The following is a 22,026-nucleotide window of genomic DNA, read 5'->3' as shown; positions in this document are numbered from 1 at the left end:
GTTTCACCGAAGTGCTAAACGTCTGAGACCTGCATCACTTCGGGCTTTCCTCCAACATTAAGCTGACACGCCGTGATAACTGGAATACTGTTAAAAGCGGCGTTAAAAAAACAACTCACTCACTATTAATCAAGCACATGTCCTACCTTTAGTTAAAAAAGGTGCACTTACCATTACTACCAGGAATTCCTGGTCGACCCCTCTCACCAGGGAAGCCAGGATCACCTCTCTCTCCCTGGCGTCCAGGCAAACCATTCTGACCATCGTCACCACGGCGACCTTCTCCACCAGATAGACCAGGTAGGCCAGAATCTCCCTGTAAGGGAAATACCAAATTAGTACACAAGTTGGAATAATGGCTGATGTCTGTCCTCATAGTGTTGTGTAAGTTCATATGATGCAAGACAGTCTAATACTAACATCTCCTCCAATCCTGCCTGGTTCTCCATCGCGACCATCAGTTCCTGGTAGACCAGGGAAACCAGCTTCTCCCTTCATTCCTGACAGACCCGGTAATCCTGGCTGTCCTGGTACTCCACGATCTCCTGGTAAGCCTGCAGAATCAACAGTAAACATATATGGCTTAGGTACACAGCACCACATTGCTTGTTGTAAGAGGTGACTCTCTTGGAGTCACACTTCTATGATGTTGCTGAAGGCATATTATTGTGCCCTAGCTTATGGCATGCCATTATCCCCTCGCTGATGGTATACCATTGTGCAATAGCTGATGGCATGTAATTGTGCCCTAGCTGATGGCATGTTATTATCCCCTTGCCGATGGTATACCATTGTGCAATAGCTGATGGCATGTAATTGTGCCCTAGCTGATGGCATGTTATTATCCCCTCGCTGATGGTATACCATTGTGCAATAGCTGATGGCATGCAATTGTGCCCTTGCTGATGGCATGTTATTATCCCCTTGCTGATAGTATACCATTGTGCAATAGCTGATGGCATGTAATTGTGCCCTTGCTGATGGCATGTTATTATCCCCTTGCTGATAGCATACCATTGTGCAATAGCTGATGGCATGTTATTGTGCCCTAGCTGATGGTATACCATTGTGCAATAGCTGATGGCATGTAATTGTGCCCTTGCTGATGGCATGTTATTATCCCCTTGCTGATGGTATACCATTGTGCAATAGCTGATGGCATGTAATTGTGCCCTAGCTGATGGTATACCGTTTTGCAATAGCTGATGGCATGTTATTATCCCCTTGCTGATGGCATGTTATTATCCCCTTGCTGATAGTATACCATTGTGCAATAGCTGATGACATGTTATTGTGCCCTTGCTGATGGCATATTATTGTGCCCTAGCTGATGGCATGTTATTGTGCCCTAGCTGATGGTATAACTTTGTGCAATAGCTGATGGCAGGTAATTGTACCCTAGCTGATGGTATACTATTGTGCAATAGCTGATGGCATGTAATTGTGCCCTTTCTGATGGCATGTTATTGTGCCCTAGCTGATGGCATGTAATTGTGGCCTCATTGTGGGCAAAAGAGAGTATATCAAGTTTGTTTTTTATGCAATTGAAATTTTTTAAAGACATTTTTGCTAAATATCATCAGTTCTATTTAACCATTAGTAATCTGTGGCTGGGTTATTTTGTTGTTTTTTTAAAATGGTTCAATGGGGTAAAAAATGAATTTGCAACCACATGACCACTACCATGTTTAAATTGTTGTAAAGTTGTGCAGAAAAAAATACTTGATTTTCAAAGATAAGATGTCTAATATATCCATCAGCAGTTTTTAATCAAAATTATTTTATCAAAAGTTTTAAATCAAATTATATTTGTTAAAATAAAACTATGTAGAAGTATTCTTTAAGTGCTGACTAAGTGCCAGTACAGTTCATTTTTTGGATATATTATAGCCAACATATAATATTTTCATTTGCATATCAAACCTATGATACAATCAACTGAGAGGTGTAGCTAGTTTTGCATTTTGCTCCTCAGTATATTCCAAGCCGACAAATGAATGATCTGATCATTTTGGATCATGTAAGCGTTGGATCTTACCTGGCAGACCATCAAGACCTGGCTCTCCACTCATGCCCTTAAATCCAGGTAGAGAATAGGCGGACTCTCCCTTCTGGCCTGGTAATCCAGGTCGACCCGGTAGACCCTCATTTCCTGGCAAACCTGGAAGGCCAGGCAGTGCAGGGCTGCCTGGTATGCCGTCCACGCCGGGGGGTCCAGGGCGACCTGATAATCAACACAGATGCAGTATTATGTATACAATCATAGGTGAAGGGGCAAAATACAACTCATATACCACCCACACTGGGGTCCAGGGCGACCTGACAAACAACACAGATGCAGTATTATGTATACAATCATAGGTGAAGGGGCAGAATACAATTCATATACCACCCCCACTGGGGTCCAGGGCGACCTGACAAACAACACAGATGCAGTATTATGTATACAATCATAGGCGAAGGGGTAGAATACAATTCATATAAGCCCACACCGAGGTCCAGGGCGACCTGACAAACAACACAGATGCATTATTATGTAGACAATCATAGGTGAAGGGGTAGAATACAATTCATATAAGCCCACACCGGGGTCCAGGGCGACTTGAGAAACAATCAATCATATCAACAAACAGATGCAATCATAGGTGAAAGGACAGAACACAGGATTTCTCATCATTACACCACAATCAGTCAAGTGTTACCACAGTGTCCTTATTCTTATCACGATATGCTGCATGTGATTTCCAAACTTTACACGCTAATCCTGCATGAGACAAATGGTGCATTTGGAGTCATGGATCTATGACGTCACATGTGATGCATTCATGAATGTCGATTCACATAACATACCAGTATGTTCGTTTGTGCATCGAACCAATCTAATATCTCTTGAATAAGAGTAATTCTTCATATATTAACACACATGTATGGTATTTCTTATACCATAGAATAACGCTCAGTGGCTCTCACCTGCTGGTGCTTCCTCTCCTGGCAGACCTGGCAAACCAGGGCCTCCATCATAACCTGCAACATGATAATCACACCTATATAGTCGCAAGTTGTATCAATTTCTGCATATATTACACAGAAGAGTGTGGAATAAATGTTCAAAGCATAAAAGGCTGACGGCTTATTCAATGTACATGATTATTCAAGGAATTACAGTATTCAAAGAATTTTACTGATTTGAAGCTCTTTCTCTTGAATCTGTACTTTGAGGCTATACAACATGAAGTAACCAAGATGTACGAAGTCCACAGCACAATATTAATTTCTGATTCTGCGGTATTCATTCACGAAACAGTACCATTAGTCTAAAATGTTGAGCTTTGCCAATGGCAGCATACCTGGTGCACCAGGCTCGCCATCAAGACCAGGTCGGCCTTGGAGTCCGTTCTCTCCTCGTGATCCACGAGGGCCATTAAGACCAGGCAAACCATCATCACCACGACCTCCAGAAAGTCCATCAACACCAGGGCGGCCAGAGGAACCAGGCGATCCCTTCATGCCAGGCAGACCTGACAATCCTGGCAGACCAGGCAGACCATCGTCACCAGGCTGGCCAAGCTCTCCATCGATACCAGGCAGGCCATCCTGACCACGATCACCTATACGGCCAGGGAGACCAGGGCTGCCAGGAAAACCATCCACACCCTAAACAAGCAGGAAGCACAAGTCATACATCAACTCCATTACATATGTGTCTGAGAAAGTTTTGTCACAGTCAGCGCTTAAGCTGATAGGGTCACTCTCGGTCAGCTTACCATAAAAATGAACATAGGGATAAAACAACGGATCAAGTTGTACCCAGTTTTTTGTTGCCACATCATTTTTTAACCAGAACATTTTTAAGTGTACCCAAATCTTGTGATGGTTCCAATTGCCTTAAAGCAGGCTGACATTGTTGTAAACATCTTGCGCTGCTTAACAAGAACAAAAATCGGAGAACACTTAGATTTGGTCTGGTACAATACAATACAACAACTGGCAATAACTCTTCAGCTAAGGGCAATCAGAATAGGTCAAAAATTACAATTACATACATCAACTACCATGTAGATACTTTAATATTTTCAGGTAATTTTGGAAGGCATTAATTCTTCTTTTAGGATCTAGACAATTGACTGATTTGAGAACTTATTGTTAGCTCTATTCACACTCCGGCGCAGGTGGCTCAGCATAACTCCACTGTCGCAGGCTAATTTGCATATCACGTGACCGGACTTTTCTTTTGTTTGTAAACAAACACGCTTTTTCAGAAATCAGTATAGAACGGACTAATGCCATTATTTGGGGGCGCTTAACATATTGTTTTGCATAATTATATAGATATGCTACTACAACTGTGACAGTGAATTTCATGACAATATATATTTATACATGAACGTGACCGTATTGCTACCTCTCCATTGGGCTTCGATGACAGCCGTGGAGCCGCACATCCAATGTAAACATAGGATAACTACGCAAATACAAGTAGATTTTCACGTATTAGGATACTTTCTTAATGAACTGTAACCATTCTTTGACATTTGTTCATGAAACTGTGTAGACTTGTCAAAAATGAAACGGATGAAAAGCATATTCAATATCTTGAATGGACTGTGAAGGATGTGACGAATCGTCACATGGTGCTGGCCTGTGGCAGAGGTACTATGCTCGCTGGCTGCTGGCTGCATGGAACTCGGGGTAGGAGAGTGAGCTCTACTGGCGAATCCTTCCAGCAACATTCATAACCTTTGAGTCATTTTCAGACTGCATGATAAAGGTGAAGTGAAATGGGGTTTAACGTCACGTCCAAGATTATTGCACTTATGTTGCGACATGCATGCAGGTGTGTGTGTGTGGCTGCTTGTACTGAGATACCATGCTGCAGTTTAACATGAATACCCCACTCAGACACGGTATACTGACTCTGAGCCAACAAGACCTTGTTTTAGCCCCTTAATGCCAAGTTCCAGGCAGGGTAACAACAAGCACCATCTTGTAACGTCTTTGGATATGACACGGCCGGGGATCAAACCCTGGACCTTTCGCTCTGCGGGGAGATACTCACTCTACCACTAGACCACTGAGGTGGTCTGCATGATGATGGAACAAGTAACATAGATTATGTTTAGAATTAAAATGCATCCTTTAAATTTCATTTCAGTCAAAGTAGGCTTTCAAATAAATATTCCGTTTGAAGTGATGAAGATCATAACGGTGTAACCTAGATTTCATGCAATAAACTGATTACCATAATTGACGTAATAAGTGCCCCGCTCTAATAAGCGCCCACGGCGATATTTGTTAATATATTGGCTAGTGAACAATCCCAATTAGCACCCCTTCCAATTGATCAATGTACACAAGACCTATTTATTCGTGTATGATACGAACTCGTGTGTATGCACCCTAAATTATGGGCAATTAAATTCTGGAAAAATATATCTGTCGTATATAAACATTTCAGGCTGTCAGCATAAACCACGAAATTTATCTTTCAACTCTGTTTTTTCACCAAAATAATATTCTAATCAGAGCTCCATATTTCTAATTTTGAGAGCGCCCTGAGTGCTTATTACGTCAAATAAGGTAATCAGAATGGTAAAATGTTATAGTAGCATTAGGGGCGGTCGGGTAGCCTGGTGGTTAAAGCGTTTGCTCGTCACGCCGAAGACCCGGGTTCGATTCCCGACATGGGTACAATGTGTGAAGCCCATTTCTGGTGTCCCCCGCCGTGATATTGCTGGAATATTGCTAAAAGCGGCGTAAAACCATACTCACTCACTCACTTTAGTAGCATTAAACTTACTAAGCAGCAATGTTGGAGGTAAACGTGAGGTCATGCCCTGTACATACCAAGCCACCTTGCTCTCCATTGAGGCCTGGCAGACCATCAAGGCCTCTGCCTCCCTTCAACCCAGGAAGACCGGGGAGGCCGTCACTGCCATCTCTACCTTGCAGACCAGGGTCTCCAGGCAAACCATCCAGACCTGCAGTACCAACAACACAACTCGTATCATGTACACATAAGGATATTAGACACATAAGGACATTAGACACATAATGTCAAAGGCGCCGCAATTCGTTGTCTTGGGCACGCCAAAAACCTATGGTTGTGGGTTTTCGAATCCCAGTTCGCCCCAATTATGTTTCAAGTTTTGTCAGCATCCTACCCGTGCTCGTGGGTTTCACTGAAGTGGTAAACGTCTGAGACCTGCATCACCTCAGGCTTTCCACCCATATTAAGCTGACACGCTGGGATATAACTGGAATACTGTTAAAAGCAGCGTTAAACCCAACTCACTCACTCACTCACTACCAATATTCAGGGGTGAGGAATCAAGCTTGATAAAGATGTTAGAACCTACACTGAAAAGGCGATCAATATTGTAATAAGTTGTTCATCCCAATATGTAATCCCTAATTATTACTGTAACTTCTGTATGACTCTCAAAGATGACATTAAACAGGGCACTCACTGGCTATTTCATTTTGACACTAAGACCATCACCAGAGTAATGGTGGAAACCTTGAAACAACATAAATAAGGATAATACTGGTAACTTAAAAAAGTTGAATCAGAAAAATGTTTTAAAAAATGAAAAATAGTGGCTTTTGACAAAACTATGCCAAATGTTAATAAAAACTCATTTACTGTTGTTATCAACATAAATAAATTACTTTAAATACCATTATTAAAACCTGTTGAAAATTGAGTTATATACTCCCGACACCACTTCATGAAATGAAAATATATATTTGAAATAGAAATTGTTTTTAATTACTTTTTTGACCTACTGACCTGAACATTCTGTGTATAACAAGAGTTGATGATTGTTTATAGAACGAAAGTCTTACCAGGAATTCCCATCTCTCCGATCCTGCCTTTGGGGCCAGATTGTCCATCAGGGCCTGGGAGGCCACTTAAACCAGGGAGGCCCTCACGACCTGCAAGTAGGATAATAAATAAAACAAAAATATCTTCTCTCCTTTTATGCCAGGTACTACACATAATTCACAGAACCTGCTACATACATCACCAACAAGCTACCATGAGTACAGGATTATCTGTCCTCAAGGAGGTGAGGTGAAATGGGGTCAAAGTCGTGTCCAAGATTTTTGCACATATAGTGACGTGCATGCCCATGTGTGTGTATGTGTGGTAGTTTGTACTAGGCTGGATTTAGCAGTGCTAGCCCACTGAGATGTCATGCTGCACAATTACAATAAGCTGACCATGAGCCGACCAGTCCTTGTTTTATCACCTTAAATGCTGTGCTCGATTCAGGGTACAAATAAGTACCATTTTTAACGTCTTTTGATACGAAGTGACGGGGGATGAGAGACCCCTGACTTTCCGCTCTCTAGGCAGATGCTCCATCCACTAGACCCCGTTGGTGGTTGCTGTTCAGAGTCAATGTATGAGTGAGTGTAATCTAACATCAACACAGCTTGACTTTTGCCACTACTCTATCGTGTAGTGTGACATCATGTGACAATGCATGATGTAAGCCCAGAGCCTCATGCACATTTTGAGTTGTTTATTCTGAATATTATATTTTTTTTTTTTTGAAGGAAGCAAATAAAGAAAAACTTATGAAATGTGAACACTGCAAAGAAGCTTCTCTGAAGACAGTCTACTCTTTTGGTGCCGAAATGTTATCAATTTGTGAAATCATTAACGGACGGATCATTTCTTATTGTTCTCATCTCTGGGAAAAGTGACATATTATCACTGCAGCTGTCCAATCAGCATTGAGAATCTCTCATATTGCACATTTGAAAAATCATCAGAAATTTCCAGTGGTTCTTTCATCCAGGTAATACTGTAATATATCACTCTTACCAATTTCTCCTGGGTAGCTGAGTCCGGTTTCACCCTTCAGTCCATAAGATCCCTGCCGTCCAGGGAGACCTGGTTGTCCAGACAGACCCGGCAGACCATCAAGACCTCTCTGACCCTTCACGCCTTTGAAGCCAAAAGGTGCAGTGTCTCCTTTCTGACCAGGGAGACCAGGGAGACCAGGTTCACCTGAGAAGCCCTTGAGTCCTGCCTGTCCGGGAAGACCAGGCAGGCCAGGAAAACCAGCTTCACCAACATCGCCTGGAATAACAACCAGGAATTATTACACCACATGTTTCTTTTCCAAACTGTCCTCATTCTCAATATACCGTATTTGACATAGTAAGCGCCCAGGGCACTCTCAAAATTAAAAATAGGGGGCTCTTATTAGATCATAAATTTCATGGTTTATGCTGACAGCCTGAAATGTTTACATACGACAGATATATTTTTCCAGAATTTAATTGCCCATAATTTAGGGTGCATATAACGTTTTATGCACAAATAAATAGTCTTGTGCACATTTATGAATCGGGAGGGGTGCTAATTGGGATTGTTCACTAGCCAATATATTAGCAAATATCGCTGTGGGCGCTTATAAGAGCGGGGTGCTTATTACGTCAAATACGGTACTTGGTTAATATTTGTACATGTACATAATTCCTTCATCATTAATGGTTATTTTATGACTCACATGCTAATTCTACATCTACAATCAAGTGGTTAGGCATGGTTTATTGTACATTATTATTGTACCCCGACAGCAGGGGATATAGGCTATAACGCAACCACTGGTTTGGATGGCACAGAGTTATATGCTGGTTGACATGATATATCTAACATATTGAGGCATATTGCAACAAAAACAATAGCTACTAGTAGTGGGATGATACACAGATCGCATTTGCGGATCGCAATATTTTTAAGTGTCGATCACAGTCGCACACAAAATAAAGTGTATCCATTTTCACCTTAAATTTATTCTTTATTAAATGGTACAATAACACTTATTACAAGTGAAAATGAGTTGGGAAAACATAAATGTTTTTATCCATTGTGCCATACTTGACACTGCCAACTGCAAATCGTTAGTGTGCCAGGTATTTGGCCATCCTGTCTAAGAAATAGATGGCTTCTGCACCACAGATAAGAGTACACGCAAATATAGCGATACGTATTGGATCGTGAGCAAGGTATCGTGATATGTATCGGATCGCACAGTATCGTCCCAGCCCTAATAGCTACAAGATGGCCCACTACTTACCCTTCGAACCAGATTGACCAGGCAATCCAGTCTGACCATCTGTACCGGGGGATCCAGGAATACCACTGACTCCTTTCATGCCAGCCAGACCTACAATCAATCATACATTCATGTAACATGGTTCAAACAAACTGAACAAGTACAAAGTAATCACATCATTCTGTTGACTGCAAGACTCAAGCCCTAGACCACAAAGCTGCCTGAGACTTGTTCCAAAGAGTCAATGATGCTCAATAAAAAAACTGGTTAATATGCTTCCAGCTGACAGGTGCCCTTAGCCATCTCTGTAGGGTGGTTTTACCATGAGAACATCACTGGGAGCACTGGCTATCATCTGATGAAATGGGGTTTTTCCATTTGTACAAAATTCCCAAAACAATAAATGTCATTGACCACTTGATTAATAAAAGAGGAAATACAAATGGTTCATAAGCAATGCTCTGGAAATGAAACCTTAATAGATTGGAATTTGCCATGGAAACCAGAATTATTTCTTTCCCAACATATTACAAAGAGCAAAAAGCACCAGTTCATGGTCAGACGAATATCTGTGGAAAAATGAAATATTGAACGGTTTCCAAGTTATGTTCCAGAAACTTCATGATGAGGGACAAAAACTGAGGAGTACATGTTTAATGCCGAAAGGAAATCATGAATGGATTTTTGGATCTTTTTCCTTTTGGTAGTTTGGAGTGAAGCATTTTTTTTCAAGAGTCTATACTTGATGCATCTTTAAAATTGCATTCTCACATATTAATCTAGAAAATGCGCAAATCAGTCTTGTTTACCTGTTCTATCCTAAATGTTATGACTATCATATCTGTTATAATTGTATGAATGGTACAAACCTGGGCGTCCTGGCAGACCATCCAGACCAGACTCTCCTGGAATACCAGAAAGACCATCTTCCCCATCAAGACCACGAATACCAGGGAGACCAGGGCTTCCCTTGGCGCCACTAAATCCTGGTATACCAGGCAGACCATCATCACCACGGACACCACGCAGACCAGGGGATCCTGAAATCAAGTTTAATAGATAGTCCCTTCAAACAATTGTCAGACAACAGCAGTACATTTAGCATTGGTATAAATCTACACGTGAAAGAGATACTACTGACACATAAAACCTCATAAAGCCAGTTTGGGAATTTAGTAAAAACAAGTAAGAATAATTTCATAATAAGACAAACATACATGCAGTAAATGGATGTGATGTGATGTGATGTTATATGATTTCTTGTCAAAGCATTTATGAAGTGTCTGTAGCCAATGTTTCTTATAAAAAACAATCCTTGAACAATTTGGACAATGGTTGTGACTAAATGCTACTCTACCTGGGAATCCCTGCATTCCCTGCAAGCCTGACAAGCCAGGGAGACCAGGTCCTCCATTATCTCCAGACAGTCCCTTCAACCCCGGGCTTCCGGGAAGGCCAGGAAGTCCATCCTCACCTGTTCAACAGAAAGGTCATCAGTGTCATATTATTGGGCAAAAGGACAGGTGTGTCACAATGACATAAAGAGTTCTTCAGTCCGCATTCTAAGGGTTGAAAGTCTGAGCGCGCTATGAATCATCTTGACATGCTCTGTGGCTGATATACGGGTCAAGTCTGCAGTAAAAGTCAGTATTAATTCCTAGACTGGAATAAACAAATACCAATTCATGCTACAGTGAACCCTCGCTACAACGCTACCTTCGGGGTCCAAATAATTCCACTATATATATACTTAAGATTATCAGAATCATAAGCATAGCACTTTGGTGCAGGTGGTATGCAGGATATTTTTTACGTATGGAACAATTTGACCAGTCACCATAGGGACTTCCCGTGTTACATATATTTTGAATGCGAAAAGGTTATGTTGACATTTAATAGTCAAACTGCCTCAAATATGACTTTTAGTGAGTCATGGTACGGTATTTATGATATGTGTATCCATTCTCTTGTAACTAAAGTTTGTTTCAAGGCGTCAATAGCGGTAATCTGACCGTGGTTGCTGTAAATAATCTACCGATCGCTTTGCATACGATTTAGCCAAAATTATTGTAAACATTATTATAATTATTGAATGAAATATTGAATATAATTAATAAAAGATATTCTAAACATTAGTCCAGATAAACAATGAACAATTTGTTTATAACCAGATACATGTATTATAATAATAGGATTAAATTGCATACTTCAGTTCGCATTTGTTGACTGGTATTTCCGGTGTTACGTGATAGCGGTGATCAGCTGATAATGCTTTCTGAGATGGGGGAAACATCATGTCATTGGAAAACTTGAGGTTATTTAGTAAATCTTGGGAGCCATGCTTTACCGCGCTATAACCGAGTTAGCGCTATATAGAGGAGCGCAATAGCAAGGGAACACTGTATAATGATGATGATGATAATTATAATAATAATAATAATAATAATAATAATAATAATAATAATAATAATAATGTATTTATATAGCACAACAATTCAAAAAATAAAAATGCTCTGTGCACTTTAGCGACTGTAAGACTGATGAAACAGAAATGTCTTAAGCTTTAAAAGAGGAAAAAGTGGGAGCATTTTCAGATTTTCAGGCAGACTGTTCCAGAGATGCTGCAGTTTATGATAACTATTTTGGCCGAAAGTAACGTTGTATCTAATGTTATGGTAGAGTTGTCATGTATTTCAGGCCCAATAGAACAAAAGGGGTGTTCTTAGTTTCTCATTACTGCATTGAAAGTGATATTAAAATAATATATTTATGATAAGGGCTTTTAGGACAATCTCCATTTGAATAGTATTTTTCCCTAATGTTCCTGCCAATGTCAAGGTCACTTTGAAATTCTAGATGTACTCGGTCACTTTTGAGACTGTTCACCCATCTACTCAAGTGTGCAAATCTCTTTGCTTGTCTTGGGTTACCCAATACATATACATTAATAGAGAGAAGTTAAAGTTTTTATGCTGAGAGGATTCTGACATCTTGTCTAAACCAATAATGATGCACCTCTTTAAAAGTGTGATTAGAAACAAGGAAATGTTTTTCTTCCTGTTTCAACATACAATGTCCAATGTCAACATGCAGTGAATCGCTTACCAAATCCGCCAGGGATACCATCAGGCCCAGGTGTTCCAGGCCGACCAGGCTCACCCTTGGCGCCACCTATACCAGGTTCACCAGGAAATCCTTCTTCACCTCTCTCCCCTGGGATGCCACGTGACAGGGTGCGTCCAGGCTCACCACGAGGTCCCTACAATGGTAACATTTTGGATGATTCCGAGTCACAGGTAAAGTTTGGATGATTCCAATTCAAGGGTCAAGTTTGGATGATTCCAAGTCAAGGGTAAAATTTGGATGATTCCAAGTCAAGGGTCAAGTTTGGATGTTTCCAAGTCACAGGTAAATTTTGGATGATTCCAAGGGTAAAATTTGGATGATTCCAAGTCAAGGGTTAATTGTGGATGATTCCAAGTCAAAGATAAAATTTGGATGATTCCAAGTCAAGGGCAAAGTTTGGATGATTCCAAGTCACAGGTACATTTTGGATGATTCCAAGTCATGGGTAAAGTTTGGATCATTCCGAGTCAAGGGTAAAGTTTGGATGATTCTATGTCAATGGTAAAGTGTGGATGATAAAAAGTCAAGGGTAAAGTTTGGATGATTCTATGTCAAGAGTAAAATTTGGATGATTCAAAGTCAAGGGTAAAGTTTGGATTATTCCAAGGCAAGGGTAGAATTTGGAACAATGAGTGAAGCCAATTTCTGGTGTCCCTGATATTCCTGGAATATTGCTAAAAACAGCGTAAAACCAGACTCACTCTTGTTGTGGTCCATTTATTCGTCTCCTACAGTCACAAAGTCTAAACCTTGGATATTGAACTTTTACTTACAAAAAGTTTTGATGTATACAGTAACATTTCAACTAACTTGTATACTTAAACCAACTGGAATAACGGAACATTTCAGACTGAACAATTTCATGTTCTGTGCAAAAAACACACCTGGTATAAAAACACACACACATTTTTGTGCCTCAAATTATCAATTAAACAATAGTTTATTATGTCCATCATTATAACAAATGAGTCATGAACAAAGATCTACCCTTAATCCTGGCAGACCAGGCAGTCCATCATCCCCAAGAAAGCCCTTAATTCCTGGCAGCCCAGGCAACCCTTCATCTCCAGGCAAACCGGGATAGCCCTTGGATCCACGCCCTCCTTGACCACCAGGCAGACCAGCAAGACCATCAACACCTTTCATGCCAGGTAATCCTGGCAGACCGGGCCTACCAGGAAGGCCATCCATGCCAAATTCACCTGAAAGCAGAAAGTTAATGAACAAAATTACCCTAACACCTCAAAATATTATGTTGTTGTGCCATCTGTGTCATTATCTAGGGGTTACAGCTGCCTAAATGAATTAGTACAATTGATGTGCCATCTGTGTCATTATCTAGGGGTCACAGCTGCCTAAATGAAGCATTACCAATGTTGTGCCATCTGTGTCATTATCTATGGGTTACAGCTGCCTAAATGAAGAAGTACCAATGATGTGCTATCTGTGTCATTATCTAGGGGTTACAGCTGCCTTAATGAAGCATTACCAATGTTGTGCCATCTGTGTCATTATCTAGGGGTTACAGCTGCTTAAATGAAGTGTTACCATTGATGTGGCCTTTGTGTCATTATCTAGGGGTTACAGCTGCCTAAATGAAGCATTACCAATGTTGTGCCATCTGTGTCATTATCTAGGGGTTACAGCTGCTTAAATGAAGTGTTACCATTGATGTGGCCTTTGTGTCATTATCTAGGGGTTACAGCTGCCTAAATGAAGTATTACCAATGGTGTGCCATCTGTGTCATTATCTAGGGGTTACAGCTGCCTAAATGAAGAAGTACCAATGATGTAGCTTCTGTGTCATTATGTAGAGGTTACAGCTGCCTAAATGAAGTAGTGACAATGATGTGCCATCTTTGTCATTATCTAGGGGTCACAGCTGCCTAGATGAAGTAGTACCAATGATGTGCCATCTGTCATTATATAGGGGTTACAGCTGCCTAAATGAAGAAGTACCAATGATGTGGCCTCTGTGTCATTATCTAGGGGTTACAGCTGCCTAAATGAATTAGTACCAATGATGTGCCAGCTGTGTCATTATCTAGGGGTTACAGCTGCCTAAATGAAGTAGTACCAATGATGTAGCTTCTGTGTCATTCTCTAGGGGTTACAGCTGCCTAAATGAAGTAGTACCAATGATGTGGCCTCTGTGTCATTATCTATGGGTTACAGCTGCCTAAATGAAGAAGTACCAATGATGTGCTATCTGTGTCATTATCTAGGGGTTACAGCTGCCTTAATGAAGCATTACCAATGTTGTGCCATCTGTGTCATTATCTAGGGGTTACAGCTGCTTAAATGAAGTGTTACCATTGATGTGGCCTTTGTGTCATTATCTAGGGGTTACAGCTGCCTAAATGAAGCATTACCAATGTTGTGCCATCTGTGTCATTATCTAGGGGTTACAGCTGCTTAAATGAAGTGTTACCATTGATGTGGCCTTTGTGTCATTATCTAGGGGTTACAGCTGCCTAAATGAAGTATTACCAATGGTGTGCCATCTGTGTCATTATCTAGGGGTTACAGCTGCCTAAATGAAGAAGTACCAATGATGTAGCTTCTGTGTCATTATGTAGAGGTTACAGCTGCCTAAATGAAGTAGTGACAATGATGTGCCATCTTTGTCATTATCTAGGGGTCACAGCTGCCTAGATGAAGTAGTACCAATGATGTGCCATCTGTCATTATATAGGGGTTACAGCTGCCTAAATGAAGAAGTACCAATGATGTGGCCTCTGTGTCATTATCTAGGGGTTACAGCTGCCTAAATGAATTAGTACCAATGATGTGCCAGCTGTGTCATTATCTAGGGGTTACAGCTGCCTAAATGAAGTAGTACCAATGATGTAGCTTCTGTGTCATTCTCTAGGGGTTACAGCTGCCTAAATGAAGTAGTACCAATGATGTGGCCTCTGTGTCATTATCTAGGGGTTACAGCTGCCTCAATGAAGTAGTACCAATGATGTAGCCTCTGTGTCTTTATCTAGGGGTTACAGCTGCCTCAATGAATTTGTACCAATGATGTGCCAGCTGTGTCATTATCTAGGGGTTACAGCTGCCTAAATGAAGTAGTACCAATGATGTAGCTTCTGTGTCATTATATAGGGGTTACAGCTGCCTCAATGAATTTGTACCAATGATGTGCCATCTGTCATTATATAGGGGTTACAGCTGCCTTAATGAATTTGTACCAATGATGTGCCAGCTGTGTCATTATCTAGGCGTTACAGCTGCCTAAATGAATTAGTACCAATGATGTGGCCTTTGTGTCATTATCTAGGGGTAACAGCTGCCTAAATGAATTAGTACAATTGATGTGCCATCTGTGTCATTATCTAGGGGTCACAGCTGCCTAAATTAAGCATTACCAATGTTGTGCCATCTGTGTCATTATCTAGGGGTTACAGCTGCCTAGATGAAGTATTACCAATGTTGTGCCACCTGTGTCATTATCTATGGGTTACATCTGCCTAAATGAAGTAGTACCAATGATGTGCCATCTGTGTCATTATCTAGGGGTTACAGCTGCCTAAATGAAGCATTACCAATGTTGTGCCATCTGTGTCATTATCTATGGGTTACAGCTGCCTAAATGAAGAAGTACCAATGATGTGCTATCTGTGTCATTATCTAGGGGTTACAGCTGCCTTAATGAAGCATTACCAATGTTGTGCCATCTGTGTCATTATCTAGGGGTTACAGCTGCTTAAATGAAGTGTTACCATTGATGTGGCCTTTGTGTCATTATCTAGGGGTTACAGCTGCCTAAATGAAGCATTACCAATGTTGTGCCATCTGTGTCATTATCTAGGGGTTACAGCTGCTTAAATGAAGTGTTACCATTGATGTGGCCTTTGTGTCATTATCTAGGGGTTACAGCTGCCTAAATGAAGTATTACCAATGGTGTGCCATCTGTGTCATTATCTAGGGGTTACAGCTGCCTAAATGAAGAAGTACCAATGATGTAGCTTCTGTGTCATTATGTAGAGGTTACAGCTGCCTAAATGAAGTAGTGACAATGATGTGCCATCTTTGTCATTATCTAGGGGTCACAGCTGCCTAGATGAAGTAGTACCAATGATGTGCCATCTGTGTTATTATCTAGGGGTTACAGCTGCCTAAATGAAGAAGTACCAATGATGTGGCCTCTGTGTCATTATCTAGGGGTTACAGCTGCCTAAATGAATTAGTACCAATGATGTGCCAGCTGTGTCATTATCTAGGGGTTACAGCTGCCTAAATGAAGTAGTACCAATGATGTAGCTTCTGTGTCATTCTCTAGGGGTTACAGCTGCCTAAATGAAGTAGTACCAATGATGTGGCCTCTGTGTCATTATCTAGGGGTTACAGCTGCCTAAATGAAGTAGTACCAATGATGTAGCCTCTGTGTCATTATCTAGGGGTGACAGCTGCCTCAGTGAATTTGTACCAATGATGTGCCATCTGTGTCATTATCTAGGGGTTACAGCTGCCTCAATGAATTTGTACCAATGATGTGCCAGCTGTGTCATTATCTAGGGGTTACATCTGCCTAAATGAAGTAGTACCAATGATGTAGCTTCTGTGTCATTCTCTAGGGGTTACAGCTGCCTAAATGAAGTAGTACCAATGATGTGGCCTCTGTGTCATTATCTAGGGGTGACAGCTGCCTTTAGTGAATTTGTACCAATGATGTGCCATCTGTCATTATATAGGGGTTACAGCTGCCTCAATGAATTTGTACCAATGATGTGCCATCTGTGTCATTATCTAGGCGTTACAGCTGCCTAAATGAAGTGTTACCATTGATGTGGCCTTCGTGTCATTGCACTTCAGAATAGATCTGCAATTCATGTTCCTTGTATTCTATATTTCAAATATCTTTGATTAAATCAGTGAAAACTCTGAACTTACCCTCAAAGCCTGGTTCTCCATCTCGGCCTGGAATACCTGGTAGTCCTCTTATTCCAACTTCGCCCTTCAGATCCAGCTTAAATGGTAGTGCTACAGGGTCTCCCATTTGACCTGGAACATTAGTGTAGGGTATTGATTACAATTATTTATTCACGAACACAACAAATCAGCATTTGATGTATTATTTATTATATTCAATGAAACATACACTGATCGCTCTCTACAATGCTACCTTTAGGGTCCAAATAATTGATGAGTGTTATGGACAATCAGCCATTTAACTGAGGTGCAGTTGTAGATGACCCACACAACAGACTACTGCATGGCTTGTACATATTCCATTTAGCATATCTTACTTTGATAAACAGCAGACTCTTTTAATTTTTTGTTGTAAATATTCGATTCTAGTGACCACAAATAACAAATTCAATTCATGAAGGGATATGTTTCGATTCACCGAATACATGAGTGAATCGTAACAGCTCTACTCCACACATTGATAACAAATATTACTCCAGACTTTCTTTTGCTCATTTCTTTTTTTAAATCGTTTGCAAGTAATGAAAGCCAGCTCAATGTTCGCAGCCTTTGAACGCCATGACAGTCTATGTGGAAAATGGACAACCTACCCTTTTTTCCTTTCCTGCCATCGCCTCCATCCAGCCCTCCAAGACCAGGATCACCCTTTTCTCCCCTGGCACCAGGGATTTCATCCCCAGGCAGACCCTTGTTGCCAGACAGACCAGGAACACCAGGTAGACCATCAAGACCAGTGTCACCAGGAATGCCAGAATCACCCTAGACAAAGATCAGTCCGATTAGGTAATTCCATACAGGTAGCACCACATGGATTAACTTCATATAAGTCAATATATAGCTGAAATTCACTAGTGTACAGTAGCACATATACAGTCAAGTCTCGTTAAACCGACACTCGTTAATCCGACAATCGGCTTTATCCGACACAAATGATGGGAACCGATTTAATCAGTGCTATTTAGACCCGTTAATTTGACAGTCTCGCACTCCGACTCCGACACACCTAATTTGCAACGAATTGCTGAATCACTCATTAATCAGTCTTGTTAATCCGACACAGTGATCAGCGTACTCCGTGGTCATCTGCCCTCGAGTACACAGCCACATGTTTTGATGCGAGACGAGTTGGTGAGTAGCTGCATATTTCAACGGCTGCAGATATAAACTTGCTTAACAATAAACAATTACTGCTCTAAATAAACAAAACAGGATTAATCACATGCCTAGATCACCTCAATCTCAAATCGGATACAATGTTCTCGCTACCTCTGAGGACATCCCATTACAGGTGACATCAGAGCCACCTTTCGCGAACTTTGACCGACCAGTGAAATTACTAACAGGAAGTGGACATTAGCCACTAAGAAAGCAGCTTTCTTAAGCAGTGCAGCACTAGTTTCAAATTAGCGACTTCCATTCCAGACTATGCTTTCAAAAGTATTTTGAATCAGTCATACAGTTCCAAACATTAGTTTTGTGTGAAACTTTAGTGGTTGCATGGTTAGAAAACATATTCCGCTGACAATGTAACACAACAATATAAATATTTCATTTTTCCTTTTCCTACGTGTTCGTATCGTTATCTATCGTGTAGTTGTCCAATTTTCGATCACGAACGTTTATAATACCTTATTTCGTTAATCCGCATACTCGTTAATCCGACATAATCATATGCAACCAACAGTGTCGGATTAACAGGACTTGACTGTATAAAGAAATTCACTAAATAACAATAACACGAATTGCTCTCCTTTGGGAGACTTTCATGTTAGAGCAGTGCGAGGCATGTTCTTTTGTGAATTTATTTATAGATATTTATCAGAACTATGTTAATACAGAGAAATGTTTGATTTTTATGTATGATATAAAATATTTTAACTTGCAATTTGCATGCAATATATAATATGCATTAGTGACGGGTATTGACGGGCCTTACTTTTGAATAGCAATTTATTGCAACAATAATTCATGTATTGCGATATGTAATACCGGTACAATATGTTGCACATGCAACGGACAAACAGTTTCAATTTTTTTATCAAAGGAATTAGTTGTTAATTTCCTAATTTCAATTCAACCAATCACTTATGTAAACATTGCCAACGAGACAAAAAATATACAAGATTTTGAAAAAGGCAATGTACTGATATTTCCCAAATGTATAATGAAATATAATCATTACAGTGTAAAATTAATATGCATGTGCTTTTATGCTCGGGATGGGTACAGGCAGAAATTCCTATTGCAATACCACATGTTGTATCACGATACATATTGCCATATATTGCAACATCTACTTTGTAATGGCTTTACCAAGATGATGGACCCGTGAAGATCTGGTGTAGAATAGGTCTTCAGTAACACATGCTTACCATAAAAGGTGACTATGCTTGTTGTAAGAGGCAACTAACGGGATCGGGTGGTCAGGCTCGCTGACTTGGTTGATGCATGTCATCGTATCCCATCGATGCTCATGATGTCAATCACTGGATTGTCTGGTCCAGACTCTATTATTTACAGACCGCCGTCATATAGCTGGTATATTGCTGAGTGCAGCGTTAAACAACCAACCAACCAAGATGATGATTTCAAAGTTAAAATGTTTACCAATCAGGGTCCGCCAAGTTAAACTATCAAATTATTTTCGACCATTCAATATACGACCTTTAACCGCAACTCCTGAAGTGATCCGACGCTATGTTGAAAACCGTTTCACAGTGATTGTACTGCGCATGTATTCCCAGAAATGTTCTATTGCCATTTACAGGTAAACCGGTGATACAGTGCATAACATGCTGAAACTGACCTTCATTCCCTGGTAGCCAGGACTTCCAGACAGACCTCTGTCCCCCACTGTTCCCATGGAACCATCCATGCCAGGCAGACCAGGGTAGCCTGTTGACCCCTTGGGACCAGCAGGGCCTCGGTATCTCTCTACGTCAACGAATCCCAGAGGTTCACCTGGTAATCCCTTGGCGCCAGGAAAACCTGGGGCACCATCACGTCCTGGAACACCCTGAAACGGCCAAACAAACGTTACAACAGACCTTCTGCCTCATGGACCAGAGCTCCAGATAAGCTCCGTATCTGCGTACAATACACATCAGAAATGCAGAAATACGCAGTAAAATAAAATCCAAGCGTATCGAATACGCAACGAACGTTACAGATACGCTACAAAAATAAAACTTGTGCGTATCATCAAAATATTGTGAAGTAACCCTTGCGTGTTCGATTAGCAAATCAGCAACTTATTTTGAAATAAAAAACGGGCATTCTGTCAACCTTGCAAAACTCCATGATGACAGTTACATCATGATCATTTGCCATCACACTTTCTTGTGGAAGTATCGTGGTATTTTTTAGTCCTATAAAGCTCTCGAACCCACACGACACCAGTTTGCAGGGACTAGATGAATAATGTTTTTAAATATTTAACTTAAATACCCACATGTGTAAAAACTAGTGGGTAACAGAAATTTGAATACCCAGATAGAATTACTGATACCCAATGATTTTAAAATGCATGGGTAAAATACCCACAACACCAAAAGCTTATCTGGAGCTCTGTGGACTGAATGAGACTGCATTTGCCTGTTTTTCAAACATGACTTGTCTCTCATGAATATTCCTCTGATATAATATCTGAGTGAGTGAGTGAGTTGGGTTTAACGCCGCTTTTAACAGTATTCCAGTTATATCACGGCGTGTCAGCTTAATGTGGGAGGAAAGCCCGAAGTGATGCAGGTCTCAGATGTTTACCACTTCGGTGAAACCCACGAGCACGGGTATGGTGCTGACAAACCTAGAAACATAATCGGGGCGAACCGGGATTCGAACCCACAATCATAGGTTTCTGGCGTGCCCAAGGGACGCAACTCTGCACAGCGAATCGCGGCGCCTTAGACGACTGGGCCACCCGTGCCCCAGATAATATCCGAAACCAACCGATGACAAAAATGGGAGAATGAAAGACATGATGTCAACAGTTGTATGGCCAATTGACCTATTAAATATATCAATCAAGTCAGAATTTATGAAATACTGTGACTCTTGATTGATCCTTCTATCCTTTTTCACTGATTATGTAACTCTAAAACAAGAAATATATCGAGAGATTATTATACGAGCGCATGTGTCATACTGCTTTACTAATCGAGTGTCAGAATTCTAGTATTTCCCAAGCAAGAGCGAGGGTAATACATGAATGTTTACACAAGTTGCATAAAATCAGTATGACACACACATGCAAGTGTAATAATTTCTTGATAATCCAGTATCTCGATAACCCATTTTTTCTTTTGAGCTCCCCTTTAAAAATGCACTGATCATGACCGCCGTTTTAGAAAAACCACAATTGTCGAATGACATCAACAATCTCCAGCTATGATGCCGTTACTACTGTGATGTCATTCCCACCTTATGTCACAATCCGATTCGAATGACGTCAACAATGCCATCCATATGATGTAAACAATACACTGGTGCGCATGAAGTGATATATTTGCGCAAAGGCACATGTTTTTTATAAACTCAGTCATTTCTAAGCATATGGGTAATAAATATATATATATTACACTCATCCAATGTCATCTTTATCATTTTAGTTGAAAATATAACCATTTTCCACACACAACATTACAAGATACTTACAGGCTCTCCAGATCTACCGTCAGGGCCAGGCAGTCCGAACTCACCAGGCTGACCCTTCTCACCCTGGAACCCTGGCAAGCCTGGGAATCCATCCTGACCTGTCACAACCAACATAAAAGCATTATCAAAAAAATAAGGAAGCTTGTGTTTATGGAAATGTTAATTTGAACAACACAGCATGTTCTGTTCAAGTTGACATTGACCTTTTTACAGAAAAGCAGGGGTCCGGAAACGGTC

The 22,026-nt window shown here is 40.7% G+C and overlaps 1 protein-coding gene across 1 annotated transcript in view; it reads right to left on the bottom strand.

Annotated features, from left to right (window-relative positions):
• The window catches only part of LOC124120618 (collagen alpha-1(IV) chain), a 69,054-nt gene that overhangs the window by 10,854 nt on the left and 36,174 nt on the right, over positions 1-22,026 (bottom strand). Inside the window, exons 18-34 of the mRNA XM_046483510.2 lie at positions 21,790-21,887; positions 19,943-20,152; positions 17,727-17,895; positions 17,098-17,208; positions 13,188-13,402; positions 12,180-12,333; positions 10,432-10,548; positions 9,944-10,114; positions 9,096-9,185; positions 7,835-8,092; positions 6,847-6,936; positions 5,845-5,978; positions 3,348-3,654; positions 2,971-3,024; positions 2,039-2,224; positions 421-554; positions 172-316 (exon numbers count right to left, since the gene is read on the bottom strand). Of these exons, the coding sequence (XP_046339466.1) occupies positions 172-316; positions 421-554; positions 2,039-2,224; positions 2,971-3,024; positions 3,348-3,654; positions 5,845-5,978; positions 6,847-6,936; positions 7,835-8,092; positions 9,096-9,185; positions 9,944-10,114; positions 10,432-10,548; positions 12,180-12,333; positions 13,188-13,402; positions 17,098-17,208; positions 17,727-17,895; positions 19,943-20,152; positions 21,790-21,887 (2,643 nt within the window). The remainder of the gene's footprint in view (positions 1-171; positions 317-420; positions 555-2,038; positions 2,225-2,970; positions 3,025-3,347; positions 3,655-5,844; positions 5,979-6,846; positions 6,937-7,834; positions 8,093-9,095; positions 9,186-9,943; positions 10,115-10,431; positions 10,549-12,179; positions 12,334-13,187; positions 13,403-17,097; positions 17,209-17,726; positions 17,896-19,942; positions 20,153-21,789; positions 21,888-22,026) is intronic.

Source organism: Haliotis rufescens, unplaced genomic scaffold (assembly GCF_023055435.1).
Source record: "Haliotis rufescens isolate VD_foot unplaced genomic scaffold, xgHalRufe1.0.p SCAF_9, whole genome shotgun sequence".
In the NCBI taxonomy this organism is placed as follows: Eukaryota; Metazoa; Mollusca; class Gastropoda; order Lepetellida; family Haliotidae; genus Haliotis; species Haliotis rufescens.
The sequence above is the reverse complement of the archived record's forward strand: the minus strand, read 5'-3'. Positions and strand labels throughout refer to the sequence as shown.